Genomic DNA, 15,932 nt, shown 5'->3' on the forward strand with positions numbered 1-15,932 from the left:
GGAGCAGAGAGCCCAATGTGGGGCTTGATCCCAGGACCCTGGGATCATTACCTGAGCCGAAGGCAGAGGCTTTAAAATCCACTGAGCCACCCAGGTGCCCCCCAACCAAGTTTTGATTCTCTTTGGTGAGTTCTGCTTTAAGTCATTTGATTTTACAATTGCAATCTTGGAACCTGGAGATTTAACTCTCCCACTTAGAACATGTTTGAAAATAAATTGTATTATTAATATGGCTATTAATATACTTAATTTAGCAGTAATGTTTTGTCTTTCATAATTCAACTAAAATAATATAAACAACTTTTTTTTAAGATTTTATTTATTTATTTGACAGACAGAGATTACAAGTAGGCAGAGAGGCAGGCGGGGGGGGGGGAAGCAGGCTCCCCACCTAGCAGAGAGGCAGATGTGGGGCTCAATCCCAGGACCCTGGGACCATGACCTGAGCCGAAGGCAGAGGCTTTAGCCCTCTGAGCCACCCAGGTGCCCCAATATTAACAACGTTTAAAGCAAATATTAGGTGAGAAAATATGCATAAGCTTTTATTTCTTTGTTATAACCTGCAGCACCTAGAAACTATTTCATTTTCATCCACAGTGTCCAAAAGTGATTAGAGTACACAGTAAAAATAAATTCAATATGTTCTTCTTGACTGTTTTAGAAGAAATTTAAAGGCCCTCCTACATCTAGTACTTTCTAGGCATTTTCATCCCTGGTGTCTGATCACCTTTGTGGATTTAAACAATATTAACAACATGTTCATTATAAATTTATTTTTTTTTAATATTTTATTTATTTAACAGAGAGAAATCACAACTAGGCAGAGAGGCAGGCAGAGAGAGAGGAGGAAGCAGGCTCCCTGCGGAGCAGAGAGCCCGACGTGGGGCTCGATCCCAGGACCCTGAGATCATGACCTGAGCCGAAGGCAGTGGCTTAATCCACTGAGCCACCCAGGCGCCCCAACAACATGTTCATTATAGACAGAGGTGAGGGTAACAGACAAATTAGAGGAAACTTGAAGCAGTTAGTGCCAAGAGCATTAGCAGAATTATTACAGATACAGAGCATACTTTTCAAATAGCTATTGACCATTTATATTTCTTATATCAATGATCTCTTCATAGAACATGTAATCTTATAAAGAGTTTTACTATTTTTCTTGATTCATAGAAATCCTATTTCTTCTCAACTAAACTAACGTTTCTCTAAACCAACATTCTTTCCAGAAGCTAACTCCAAATAGACTCTATTAACTATGTTACTTTGGGCATTTACCTTTTAACTCAGCTTTTCCGTAGTAAAATGAGTATGATTGTTGTCATGGTTATGAAACAATGATGAAAAATGCTTATCAGGTTCCCGGGTGGCTCAGTCGGTTAAGCGACTACCTTCGGCTCAGGTCATGATCCCGGAGTCCCAGGATCATGTCTTGCATTGGGCTCCTAGCTCCACGGGGAGTCTGCTTCTCCCTCTGACTTTCTCCCGTCTCATGCTCTCTCTAACTCGCTCTCTCTCTCAAATAAATGAATAAAAATCTTTTTAAAAAATGTTTATAATAGCACTAAGTTATGTAAAAAAGGAAAAAAAAATACTGTAGAGCTGTTTCTAACATTGATAGAGAACTATGAAACCAGTCATCAAGTATTAATAGTGGTTGCTGGAAATGACTGAACCATTGCGGCAAGCCCTTCTGATCAACACATTTTTAAAAGGTGGCAGAAGAAGATGGCAAAAATAGAAGGAAAAATGAAACTAGAAAGAAAAGAGAAAAACAAAAAGAGAGAGAGATAGAGAATATGAATCTATTTTCTAGCCTGATAGGATTGTTAGATTTTTAAAGTAATTAAACGGTAAAAATGACATTTAAAGGCAAACTTAAAGTTTCTCTAACTTATTTGATAAAAAATCTCATTAATTTGTATTTGCCATTTATTCTGCTATTGCAAAGAAAGTCTTCTGCCAAAGATTCCTGGAACATCTTTCAAAAATCATGAATTCTCAGGCTGAAGCAAATAAGATTGAATGGAAATGGCTTCCAATGGATATGTGGCAAATGAAGGAATTTGCCTAACTCTGAAACTCTCATTTGTAACACAAATGAGATATTTTTTATTAACACACAAAAATATTTTCCTCTAGTAGCTTGATGCATAGTCTCTCTCCCAGAGTTAATTACAGACTTTGGATCATTTCAGTTCATGTAGAGATTTCCAGATTTTAGTTTCTCAGAAGCCATCTTGTCTGGAATTGGAAACCTAACACCACATTGTATATGCGATGGTTCTATACCAAGTCTGGCAGAATGGCTTTCAAACACATTTTAGAGTTTGATATTCAAGCTAAACTTCAGGTTTCACTATGGCTGAGGTATACTTCAGGCTGTAAGTAATTTCTCACAGGTTAGGTAAGCTTTGAATTTCATGAATAGAGAACAATTTCTTCCTGTTCTCATGATTTATCCTTTCTTTACCCCTGGAACATTTATTCTTTAATAATTTTTAACTATTTTCTTTTTGATAGTTTATCTGCTTTGTACTCAGTTAACTATGTTCATTAGTGAGTAAGTTTTATCATTTTGGCAAAGATAGTATTAATATCTCATTTTAAAAACTGATTGATTCATCCATTTGTTCATTAAAAAAATTGCCCTTCAATAATGTGTTAAACATTGTTTCAGTTTTTCAAATTTATAAATAGAAACTATTTTTCTAACATACAGACCTGACACAATAAAATGTCATTTTAAAAAATATTACTTTACCTAGGTCTACAGCATTGAAGTGATCATAATTCTTTTTTTTTTTTTTTATTTGACAGACAGAGATCTCAAGTATGCAGAGAGAGAGGAGGAAGCAGGCTCCCTGCTGAGCAGAGAGCCTGATGCAGGGCTGGATCCCAGGACTCTGGGATCATGACCTGAGCCAAAGGCAGAGGCTTTAACCCACTGAGCCACCCAGGCATCACGAAGTGAATATAATTCTTAAAAAAAAAAAAAAAAAGATTTTACTTTAAAGTAATTTCTATACCCACTGTGAGGCTTGAACTTACAATTCCAAGATCAAGAGTTGCATACTCTACTGACTGAGTGAGCCACACCCCAAATTGACCATAATTCTTGATTCATAACACAGCCTAACAATTTTTGCAGCACATTTTGTGTTTACTTGCTTGTTTAATGGTAAAATTATACTGATGAAAACATGATCTAAAAATATAATACAAGATCTAAAGAATTGTTAATAACATACATCTGCTTATGTGCTCATCTTTATGCTGACTTTTCATCTCCCTTTACTTGAGGTTATTTACATCTTACAACTTCTCTTTCTGTACGTAGTTTTAACCACGTGTATGAGTTCCTGCAATGTATACTGTTATTTTTCTATTGCTTTTCATTTTGTAAAAATTGTGCTAAGTGGATCCATTTTGGACTTTACGTTCACTATTATGTCTAAGATACATCTATATCATTTTATAATTATAATTTATTATGGTTCTGACTAATATTCAATTGTCTTACTTATGGGGATTATTGCACTTCTCTTTATGTCCATACGTAAGAGTTTATCTTGGATTATGGAAATGGGAGTGAAATTGATGAACCACAGAATTCGTGAACATTGAGCTTTACAAGATAAGGCCAACATTTTTCTAGACTGATTATATTAGTATACACTTCCATCAGCAATGTATAAGAAATCTTCTTGATTCACATACTGTTTATTCAGAAAATGTGATTTCTGTCTTTTCTTCAGATAAATTTAGAACAAACTGGATGAAATGGAAGAAGTAAACCAGTCTGTGGTGTCTGAATTTATAATTTTGGGCCTTTGTAGTTCATGGGAACTCCAGGCCTTCCTACTAGTGATATTTTCTTCACTTTATTTGATCACTATTTTAGGTAACATCTTCATTATGCTCCTAATTATTGTTGACTTTCATCTCCACTCCCCCATGTATTTCCTGTTAGCCAATCTTTCATTCATTGACTTCTGCCTTTCCTCAGTCACTACCCCTAAAATGATCACAGACTTTCTCAAGGAAAACAAGACAATCTCCTTTGAAGGCTGCATGTGTCAGATTTTCTTTGGACATTTCTTTGGAGGGGGTGAGATGGTGCTCCTTGTGTCAATGGCCTATGACCGTTATGTAGCCATCTGTAAGCCACTTCATTACTCTAGCATCATGAACGGGCAAATGTGCATTGGGTTAGTGATGACATCATGGATCGTTGGGTTTGTGCATTCAATAAGCCAGCTAATTATGATTATAAAACTGCCCTTCTGTGGACAGAGGGAACTGGATAGCTTTTTCTGTGATATTCCATTGGTGATCAAGCTAGCCTGCACAGACACCTCTATTCTAGAAATGTGGATAAATGCCGACAGTGGGGTACTGGCAACCATCTGCTTCATTGTGTTGCTAATCTCTTACTCTTATATTCTGTTTACCATCTGCCTTCATTCTAAGGATGGGGCATCCAAGGCTCTCTCTACCTGCACTGCCCACATCACAGTGGTAGTGTTATTCTTTGGGCCTTGCATCTTTATCTACCTGTGGCCACTCAGCATCCCCTGGGTGGACAAGTTTCTTGCTGTCTTTTATGCAGTGATCACACCTCTCCTAAATCCAGCTATGTATACTCTAAGGAACAAAGAAATTAAAAATGCCATTAAGAGACTATGATGTTATCATATGGATTTCAGTATTTCGGGGTCTCACGGTATCAGAATCTCTAAATTACCCATGCCTGTCCTGATGCTTGGGACTGGGAAGCATTCCTCCATTCACATATGGAAATCACGTGTATCTCCAGATAAAAGTTTTATGCCAATTCTATCATATTCCATAATCATTTGTTGATCATGGAATGCAAAATGATTTCCTCTCTGGAAAATGTGGCAAGTCTCTATGACTATGATTTTGGTTGTGCTCAAGAATGACTTAAAATTAATAACAAGTTAATGTTGCTTACTAGTATTTGTGCTATTTCAACAACTTAAAATGTTCTATTATGCTAAGCATTTCTTTGAGCAAAGCATTTCACCTAGATCTTTACATTTTGGTCAATATGTCAGTGCATTGAATATTGCTCTTTATATTTATAAAGGGATAAATTAGTCTCTCAGTTGATATTTAGCTACCTTATCTGGAGAGACAGCTGTAAAGGTAATAATTAAATATTTCTTATCATACTCAGAAAAGCAATGCATCATAATTATAATCTGATGAGAGTGTTGTTCCCCTCAACATAATATTTTAGCTATTTGTGTAATTATCTTCAGAAGATGTGCTAAATTAAATACAAAGATGGATATAGTAACAACCTTTGGGGATTTTGCTTCTTCTCTTTTTATTTGTAAATGGGTTAGAAAGTTCATGATCTATATCAGATAAAAACAGGGAAAAGTGTTATGAAAGTGAGGCCCAAAAGTCGGATTTGGGAATAAATTATCCATTTAATTCACTTCAGTGTTCAGATGGCCTGTAAGCAACTGGATTATATACAAAGTTTGTGAATTGTTCATTCCTACATATAACATAACTGAAGAGGGATGGGAGCAGAAGATTGTTCACCTTTAGCCCAGAAGGCTGATCTGTAGCCTACATAGCTCCAATAAGAATCAAATACGTGCTGGTTGCTACATTCTTAGAGGGTCTCATGACTGCCTGTACATCTCACTGATAGTTAAAATTGAGCTGAATGATAAGCTTCATAGAAATCTAGTAAAAGTAGTTTATGAGTAGAAATTCAAAGAAAACATTTGTGATTTAACACTCCTTGTGTGTCCCCTCTCCCTCAGACACCAAGCATATAACAACCAGCTTCATAGAGCAAAAGTTTAGCCCTTTCTGCCCATGGGTCCTGTCCTCATGCTGTAATAAAAGCACCTTTTTGCACCAAAATATATGAAGTGTTCTTTCTCGACCATTCCCTCAAGGAATAGGCCACAAAAAGGTATGCAAATTTACACCCAGATACACTTCAAATTTCACATTTTTTTAAATGATGAATTAAGCAGAAATTTTATTTCCAAACTCATCAAAGATTATCATGAACAAAAAGTATACTTTTAAAAGTGTCGCAAGTTAAATCAAAGGCACCTCATCAAAGTAAAACACTTGTAACATTAAGAATTCCTTTAGGTTGTCATATTTTCACATTATTTTGTGTTTAATTATTTGCATGTTCTGATGATCACATTAAAACACTTTTTTTAAGACATGAAATAATGTAGTATTTTTTTCTTTAAAGTACAACCACAGAGATAAAGTAGAGGAACTTAAGAAGACATAGACTAAATCTGGTTTGTACACAGGATGGAGTAATCTAAACACAACATCAATCTTTCCAAACGAGTTTGCTAAGACACAGCTCCCATGTATAGTGATACAAATTAAACAATCTTCTTATTTAGAAAAATCAAGATATCATTTGATTAATAACGCTTATTCTTCCCATGGTTTTATACTTGCTTGTCTTCATTTTAAAACTGTAAATTCATGAAGAAAGAACAAGTTCTGATAGGTTATAAAAATCTTAGGAGCAACAAATGACAAATATTCAACTTTTAAATAAGCAAAGTTGTTTCCTTCCCCAAATGGAAACATCCAGTAAATAAAACATACATAATATTCCAGGTATAGGAACAATAGTAAATCCCTTATGAAAGAGATGCATTTCATGGTGTTTTTTTTTTCCTTAAAGAGTCTCATGACTGCCTGTAGGCACTTGAACTCGTGTAGGACTTGAACTCAGGACCCCGGAATCAAGACCTGAGCTGAGACCAAGAGTCAAACACTTAACAGACTGAGCCCCCCAAGTGCTTCTCACATTTGCTGGTCTTAAATGTAAAAATACTTAACCAAAAGAATCAAGCCATTATTATTTAAAGTGTACTCTTTCATCCACTTTCCTTATCTGAGTAGAAACTGATCAATTTCGTAGAATGTTGACACAGGACCAAAGCCACAGGAAAGGTCTGAAATATGTGAAAGTCTTTTGGCTGGAGAATCGTGTTTTCTTGAGACTTCTAGGCAGTCATCCATTGTTTTGCACTGAAAAGCATTCCTCAGCAGACTCTTACCTACTGCCTTAAGAATAATGCACAGGATCTGGGCCCCGGAAGGTGCTGCTTCCAGCTGGAGCAACTACCAGCAGGCCATCCTTGCAGGCATTCTGCACGCAATATCGCTAAAGCTCTGAAGCTCTTGGGAGACCGGGACACCTTGAGCCTCCCCATGCTGGCCTCCAGCAGTTGCTGCTCCACCCAGTGTGCAGGTAAACATGCTCACTCCCAAGATAAGCAGAGGCAATGGGTTCCCCCAGGCCAAAGAGCCAGTAAAGGTAACATGGTCTTGTGTACTTTGTAACATCCCAAAATAGAGTCTGAAACACAAACCCTTATATAAAATAACTATTTCTCTGAGTGTGTGTGTGTGTGTGTGTGTGTTGTGTGCACACATATATATACATTCTAAAGGTTTTTTGTATTTTATATCTCTGTACATCAGTTTGGATATTATCTATTTACTGACTTGTCTTTGAATTCACTGATTCTTCTGTGTTCACTGTTTTTAAGCCTACTACATCTATAACTTTACATTGCTTTTTCAGTTCTAAAATATCATTTGATTCTTAGATATTCCATTTCTCTGTTAGATTTTATTGTTTTCTCCATTTTTTCAACTGTTCCAGCACTTTTTAAAAAATATGTCATTTTATACTATACTAATTTCAGCAATTGAGCCCTCTGTGTTCTTCTTTTAACTATTTTCCTCTTAAAAATTATGAGGCATATATATCCCTGGTTCTTTGCATGTTCCCATTTTATGTGTTTTAGGCACTGTATATAAAAAGTCATATAGGTTTGACTTAATATATTCCTCCAGAAACTATTTACTATTTCTTCAATGGGGCATAAATGGGTATGGTGTAATCACATTAATCCAATCAGGTACTGAGCATATTTGAATCAGATTGTAGTTTTTAAAAGACTTGGTATACTTCTGGTTTATACCTGTTCCTTGGATATATCCTTTCCAAGCTTTAATTATGATTCTAATGGATCTCTTGCTTCTCAGTCTGAAATATTTTAGGTGGTTTAATTAGGCCCTTCAGAATTTTTTTTAAGGTTTTTTAATTTTTAAATAATCTTTACACCCAAATGTGGAGCTCAAACTCAGAATCCTGAGATCAAGAGTTGCAGGCTCTGCAACTTAGCCAGTCAGGTCCCCTGCCCTTCAGAATTTTTGAGCTTAGAACTTTAGCCTTCTCCACTTTCCTGCTAGCATCAAAAGTGGCAGATTCCTCACTCAGAAATCTGGCTTTATGTTTATCCTTTTCAATTGAATGTATCCAGTAAGAATCCATGACAAACATAAATATTAAGCAACAAAGTAATAATGAACAGGAAAAATGTGAAATATTACTGAATGTATAACCAGGAACAACTGCAAATACTCAGGATGTAGAGTCCTTTCATAGTCTAGCAGTGAATTTGGCTTGGTCTTCTTGTTATCAAACCAAAATATAAATTAAATTAGTTTCACAATTTCTACAGATTCTACACACACATGCACACACATATATACTTAAGACCTATAGCCTGAACAAGAAGAGTTATACAAGACTAGCTACTAGAGAAAAATTGTCAACAAATAATTTGGACAGAGAAATGGTTCAATAATACCAGTCATATCTATTTAATAATATCAAATATCTATTTGGCAGTTAAAGAATAACGTTGATTGAGCCATAGACATTAAGTTAAAAGTTCAAAAATTATGAAATGGTATATATAAACATATATAAGTATAATATATTTAAAATAAAGATATATATATATATATTCCCCTGCCCAGGCCAAATGGAGATGGCTTGAGTTCATGGAATTGAGGCAACCAGGGGTGAGAGTAATAGCCACAGGCCAAATACATGAAACATGCTATCTCTGATACTCTCCTTCTTGTTTTCCCACCTACATATCTCAATCTTTCTTCATTACTTCTGTCTACCTCACATCTCCCTCTTTGTTCCTTTTCCTCCAGGTTTTAAATCCTCTCTCATATATTTTTTGTCTTTCAGAAAAAAAAATTGAATTATTCATATCCCAGGTTAAACTGGAAGGAAAGCTATATATTTCATAGTTCCCTCAAAAGTTTTAGTATATTAGCTCAAAATAGATCAGTTTCAATGCAGACAGTCTAATTAATATCTGAGGTCATACTTTCAGCAGATTCTAAGTTGGTAATCTGCGCTTTTTCAATTTCCCATAAACTTTTTTTTGTACTTTAATTCAGTTGTCACACAATTTATTAAATAGAGTTAACCAGATAGTTCCACGTACCCTCATAATTACAGATCTATTCTGAATATAATAAAATGGGGGCTTTAGAAAAAAAACAGCTCCAAATTTTGTATAATTATTTAAGCATTTGTATTACTTGAAGTTGCTTGAAAATGCAAAGAGTAACTTGTGCTTCTGAGAGTTGTTTAGGAAATCATTCTCAGACTCAGGAGTTGACTACGCAGTCTCTTCATTGCCATCTTCATGTCCTTGTTCCTCAGTGTGTAGATAACAGGATTCAGAATGGGTGTAATCATAAAGTCCAAAATGGCAAGATATTTATCCACTGACACAGTGGGAAATGGCCACACATAAACAAAGATGCATGGTCCAAAGAACAAAATCACCACGGTGATGTGAGCTGAGAGAGTAGAAAAGGCCTTAGACAAACCACCATGTATGGAACGTTTCCATACAGTGACCAGGATAAAGATATAGGAAATAAGCAATGAGAAGAAGGTGCTCATGGAAATTAACCCACTGATGGCAAGAACGACAAATTCCATTCTATAGGTGTCCGTGCAGGCAAGTTTGATAAACCAAGGAAGGTCACAGTAAAAGCTATCTATCTCATTAGGACCACAAAAAGGCAAATGGCCAACAAAAGCTAACTGGGCCACTGAATGAATGAAGCCAATAGACCAAGCGCCAGATAGAAGTAAAATGCACATCTGTGGGCTCATGATTGTCAGGTAGTGGAGGGGCTTACATATGGCCACATATCGATCCAAGGCCATGGCGACCAGCAGCACCATCTCTGATCCACCCAGGACATGAAGAGCAAATATCTGGATGACACATCCCTGAAAGGATATGGTTTTGTGCCCAGAAAACAGGTCATGAATCATCTTAGGAACCGTTAAGGTAGAAAAACACAAATCAATGAATGAGAGATTAGCTAGAAGGAAGTACATAGGGGAACGTAAGTGAGGGTCAAAGGTCACTACAAACACAACAAGAAGATTTCCCAGAACAATTGTTACATAAAACACTGTAGAGAAGGCAAGGAGAAAATGCTGAACTGGTCTAGAGGTAGAAAGTCCCAGCAACACAAATTCAGACACTGAAGAGTAATTTGATTTATTCATTGACTTTGTGTTACCTAAAAGGGTCAAATAAAAATAATTATAAAGGGATGCATGAGAGCTACTGAAAGAAACAGAAGTCATTGGGTTTCAAATTCTGACATTAAAGAAAAAACTTCACTCTTGTCAGAAAAACTCCTTTGAAAAAGTCATAGAAAATTTATTCATTTAACAAATGTTCATTCAGCAGCTACCATGAAGATCTATGTACCTGGCACTTTGCCACATTCTGGGGTATAATATTCTACAAAGCAAAATGGAGTCCCTCATGTCAAGCAGGAGTCTGCGTCAAACAGTGACAGAAGCGGTTCATGTACTACAGCTAGAAAATATCACCACAACAAATGTCAGCTGACACCACAGAACTTACAATGAGCAGAAGCCGAGGAGGTCTGCAGAGACCCCAAACTGATTAAATTCCTTTAAAAAGGGAAGGATTTTGGCAGTTGGCTGTCAAACTCTTCAGACATGGCCTCTATATGTCTGACCTCTTTGAAAAAGCAACTGCTGTGGAAAGCTCTGCCAGATTGATCTCTGAACAGAATGGAGATCCTTCACTGCTTGAACTTAAGCAGTAAGTAGCCAGAGCTGACCCAGATGAGATGGAGGTCTTATCTCAAATGTGTAACCCCAGACTGACTTTGTGTTTGTCTCATTAACTTCCTACACCCTTCTGTTATCTTGTTTGTAGTGTGACCAATTTTCTATCCGACTCTGTGTGCTGTGTAAGAAGCCAAGTTTAATCACATGGTGCTGTCATTGATTTTGGAATCCTGAACCTGCTTTATAATTGTGATTTAACTTTGCTTTATGACTGAATAAAGCTGACATTGTGGAAGGACACAACTCATGTGTGTGCCTTCATAGTATGTTCATGACAAATATATACCTTGTCTTTATGTAGTTTATAGACTAGTTGTGAAGCTAGGCATTAAACAATCACATAACCAAATGATTCTAATGATAATAAGTTGTTTGAAGAAAAGAACAAAGGGCTATGAGAATTATAAGAGCTCATAGCAGTGCCATCTGCTGTGATCTCAAAGAAGGCATTTGAGCTAAGATCTAAATGATGAACAGGAGTTTAACAGTGAGGAAGAGTAGAAAGCATGATCTACCCAGAAGAAAGACACAGGAAATACTCTGAAGCATGAAGAAACAGAACAATTTGGAATAAATAAAAGACGATCAACAAGGGTCTGATAAAGGTAGAATCCTCTACCCTGTGTAAAGAATTTGGTCATATCTTAGAAGTGGGGGTACTTGGATGGCTTAGTCAGTTAAGCATCTGCCTTTGGCTCAGGTCATGATCCCAGAGTCCCCGAATCAGGCTCCCTGCTCAACAGAAAGCCTGCTACTCCCTCTCGCTCTGCATCTCCTCCCAGCTCATGCTCTCTCTTGCTTTCATTCTCTCTCTCAAGTAAATAAATAAAATTCTTAAAAAAAAAAAAATCTTAGAAGTGATAGAAAGTCACTGAAGTGGAATGGTGAAATAATATTAGTCCCTTGAAGAGCTGACAGTAGCTGCAAAGTAAAGAATGTAACAGAGTAATCCAGAGGGAAGAGAGAGATCTATAAAGAGTCTATCAAAAGGGCATATCAAATCAGTACAGAATTAATTTATCAATAAATGGTGTTGACACAACTTATCAAACTTGGTAGAAGTAAATGAAATTCCTTACCTTACAACAGTGTATGAAATACATTATAATGAATATTTAAATAATAAAAATAGAAAAATAGAAGAAATATAGGCTTATTTTTAGACAATCCTTTGTCTGAGAAAAATCTTTTTAAGTAAATCCTGTAGAAGAGAAACGGACACCTTCAGATTCAAAAATTTAATTTTCTATATATTTTTAGAAAAAAAGTACGAAAATGGTTGTTAAATATAATGGTAAACCAAATTTTAAATGAGCAAACACATAAAAACTTTAGATGGAATCAGAAATCTAGTTAACATATGAAGAATAAGGGTGCCTGGGTGGCTGTCATTAGGTGTCAGCCTTTGGCTCAGGTCATCATCCTGGAGTCCTGGGATCAAGCCCCACAACTGGGCTCCTAGCTCAGTGGGGAGCCTGGTTCTCCCTCTCCTATTCCCCATGTTTGTATTCCCTCTCTTGCTGTCTCTTTCTCTGTCAAATAAATAAATAAAATCTTTTTAAAAACTATGAAAAATAGTCAAACTCACCAGCAATCAAAGAAATGTAATTTTTTTAAATGTCTTGTTTTATCATTCTTTCCTAACATATTGGCAAACACACACACACACACACACACACACACACACACACACACACAATTGGAAAAAGAAAAAGATAAATCCCAGCGTGTTCAAAGGAGTCCTTATTGATGAGGGAGCTGAGGCTGACTGAGGACAAAGCAAAAGCCAGCACCTTGCACCCCCTCTCCACCTGCTCCCCTTGGTAATCTGTGTGACATTCCTCAGGCACCCCTGACTGCCATAAATGAGAAACAAATAGTTAACTTGCAGAGATCACAATCCTGCAATACAGGAGTCTCCCTTGGTTTACAAATGTCCTAGAGATCTACAAACAAAGAAGTTACCTTATCAATAGCACAATTTCCAGAGGCCAATAACTCAGCTCCTCAAGCCCCAATATCACCCTCCCTTCCATAAACAAAACTGAAGGAGGCTGAGATAGAAGGAAACATAAATATAGTTAAATCTCTTCTGAACCTAAATCTCACTAACAAAGATGCTTGATAGCAGGATTGTGACATCCCACCAGGAATCTCCCAACTATCTTGATGTCAATGGCTGGCCAAAAGACAACATTGATCAAGCAGCAAGGCCTCCTGTATCCCTGCACCTTGTAAGCCCTCTTTAGCATATGAAAGCTCCTTTGAAACCTCCCTTCCCCTCACCTTCCTCCAACCACCAGGTACAAAACCTGCTATCCTTCACAACCCTGGGCAGCAGCTCTTTCTGCCCATGGGTCCTGTCCCCATGCTTTAATAAACCACCATTTTGCACCAAAGATGTCTCAAAAATTCTTTCTTGGTCATCGGCTCCAGACCTCACCTCATCGAACCTCACCTAGGTTCTAGAACTTCATCATTATGATGGGAATTTTTATGCTTGATTGGTGAGAGTGGAAATAAATATTTAATGTGTCCAAGAATAGGCAAGAGCAGAGGTACCTGAGACCCCTAACCCTAAACAGAGGGCTAAATTCATAGTATCATAACCGAAAGGAAATGCCACAGCTTACTTGCCCAATGTTGATACATATATTTACCTGTTCAGTGCACTAGTATTCAATAGCAATGACAAAGAAATGTAAATAACCAAAATATAAATTAATACCAAATTTTTTAATCAAATTAGATTATAGCTATACACTGAAACAATGGCATGGATCTTCATAACAGACAACTAAAGTGAAAATTTTTGCAGAATGGAATCAATAGTATGATTCTATGCATATGTACATAAATACATCTTAAAGAATGAATGCCTAGCTTTTTAGAATTATTAATATAGTAAAACGTGATTGATTATATGTGACTTTAGCTTTCTGCAATTTAGATGCCTTCTACAAAGAACTGGCATTTGTTAATTAAAAAAAAGAAAAACATTGATTTTTGAAAATATGAAAGTGAAGATTAGATGCAGGGGAGTTCTGGAAAGATGAATGAAGTAGGAGGATCCTGAGCTCTCTCTGTTGCTTGGACATACCAAGATAACAGCCACATTAACATAACTAACAAGATAACCCAAAGATTAGCAGAACAGACTTCCCACAGTTAATCATAGAAAGGAAGCCACATGGAAAAGGGTAGGAAAGGGCAGAAATGTGGTCTGGAATCAAGTTCCTGGGAGAATAACAACAACAAACAGGAGGGACATCAGAGGCACAGAGAAGTGAGAGGACAGATGCCACCCCACCCCAGACACTCCAAGCAGTGGGGACCTGCACTGAGATGATGAGCCCCATGATGTCCACTTTGAAAACCACTGGAGCTTATCTTCCCCTGTTTTTACAATCAATGGGGCTTGACTCCAGGTACATTAAAAATCAGATGGCTTAACTCTGGGAGAGCCTGAGGGCTATAGAAAATAGTCCCTGCAGTTTAAATAGCCAGCATAATAAAGATACAGCATAGAAGCAGCAGTTTGAAAAGTGTCTGGGGTATCTGGGGTAACCGAAGGAGATCTATTTTTGAATCTAAAAACAGTCAGGCACACACAAGGCACACAGGAGACACCAATGAAGCCCGGTTCTGGTGAATAGGCTTTACATCATAAGGCACCACAGTATCTCTTCTTCTTCATAGAGCAACTACTATAAGAATCAGGTGTTGTAGCTGACCTTTCCAATAAATAATTTCACTTCTGAGTATTTACCCAAAGAAAATGTGTATACTTACAACTTAATGCATATATGTATATTTCAGCATTTTTAAATAATAGTTAAGATATGGAAGCAACCCAAGTATCCATCCATAGATAAACAGATAATGAAAATGTGGTGTTATGTGTGAGTGTGTGTGTGTGTGCGTGTGTCTGTGTGTGTGTGTATAATGGAAAATTATATATATTCCATTAAAAAGCCATTAAAAAGAATGAGGTCCTTGGCAGGCCAGGAAGAGCTGGCATGATATATTCAGAGCACTCAACGAGAAAAACATGCAGCCAAGAATACTCTATCCAGCTAGGCTATCATTGAAAATAGAAGGAGAGATCAAAATCTTCCAGGACAAACAAAAACTGAAAGAATTTGCAAACACCAAACCAGGTCTCCAGGAAATATTGAAAGGGGTCCTCTAAGCAAAGAGAGAGCCTAAAAGTAGTAGATCAGAAAGGTACAGAGACAATATACAGTAACAGTCACCTTACAGGCTACTAATGGCACTAAATTCATATCTCTCAATAGTTACCCTGAATGTTAATGGGCTAAATGCCCCAATCAAAAGACACAGGGTATCAGAATGGATAAAAAAACAAAACCCATCAGTATGTTGCCTACAAGAAACTCATTTTAGACGCGAAGACACCTCCAGATTGAAAGTGAGGGGGTGGAAAACAATTTACCATGCTAATGGGCATCAGAAGAAAGCTGGGGTGGCAATCCTTATATCAGATCAATTAGATTTTAAGCCAAAGACTATAATAAGAGATGAGGAAGGACACTATATCCTACTCAAAGGGTCTGTCCAACAAGAAGATCTAACAATTTTAAATATCTATGCCCCTAACGTGGGAGCAGCCAACTATATCAACCAATTAATAACAAAATCAAAGAAACACATCAATAATAATACAATAATAGTAGGGGACTTTAACACTCCCCTCACTGAAATGGACAGATCATCCAAGCAAAAGATCAACAAGGAAATAAAGGCCTTAAATGACACACTGGACCAGATGGACATCACAGATATATTCAGAACATTTCATCCCAAAGCAACAGAATACACATTCTTCTCTAGTGCACATGGAACCTTCTCCAGAATAGATCACATCCTGGGT

The 15,932-nt window shown here is 36.9% G+C and overlaps 2 protein-coding genes across 2 annotated transcripts; one reads left to right on the plus strand and one right to left on the minus strand.

Annotated features, from left to right (window-relative positions):
• Positions 1-3,780: 3,780 nt before the first annotated feature.
• LOC123944757 (olfactory receptor 4K3-like) lies at positions 3,781-4,686 on the plus strand. The gene has a single exon (XM_046010102.1). The coding sequence runs from the start codon at positions 3,781-3,783 to the stop codon at positions 4,684-4,686; it is 906 nt and encodes a 301-aa protein (XP_045866058.1).
• A 4,810-nt stretch (positions 4,687-9,496) lies between these two features.
• On the minus strand, positions 9,497-10,438 carry LOC123944449 (olfactory receptor 4F6-like). The gene has a single exon (XM_046009563.1). It carries the CDS (start codon positions 10,436-10,438, stop codon positions 9,497-9,499), a length of 942 nt encoding a protein of 313 aa, XP_045865519.1.
• Positions 10,439-15,932: the final 5,494 nt, after the last annotated feature.

This window comes from Meles meles, chromosome 6 (genome assembly GCF_922984935.1).
Source record: "Meles meles chromosome 6, mMelMel3.1 paternal haplotype, whole genome shotgun sequence".
Lineage (NCBI taxonomy): Eukaryota > Metazoa > Chordata > Mammalia > Carnivora > Mustelidae > Meles > Meles meles.

Bases quoted from the DNA above. Each gene is read 5' to 3' on its own strand.
- LOC123944449 (XM_046009563.1), bottom strand. From the start codon at position 10,438: ATGAATAAATCAAATTACTCTTCAGTGTCTGAATTTGTGTTGCTGGGA.
- LOC123944757 (XM_046010102.1), top strand. From the start codon at position 3,781: ATGGAAGAAGTAAACCAGTCTGTGGTGTCTGAATTTATAATTTTGGGC.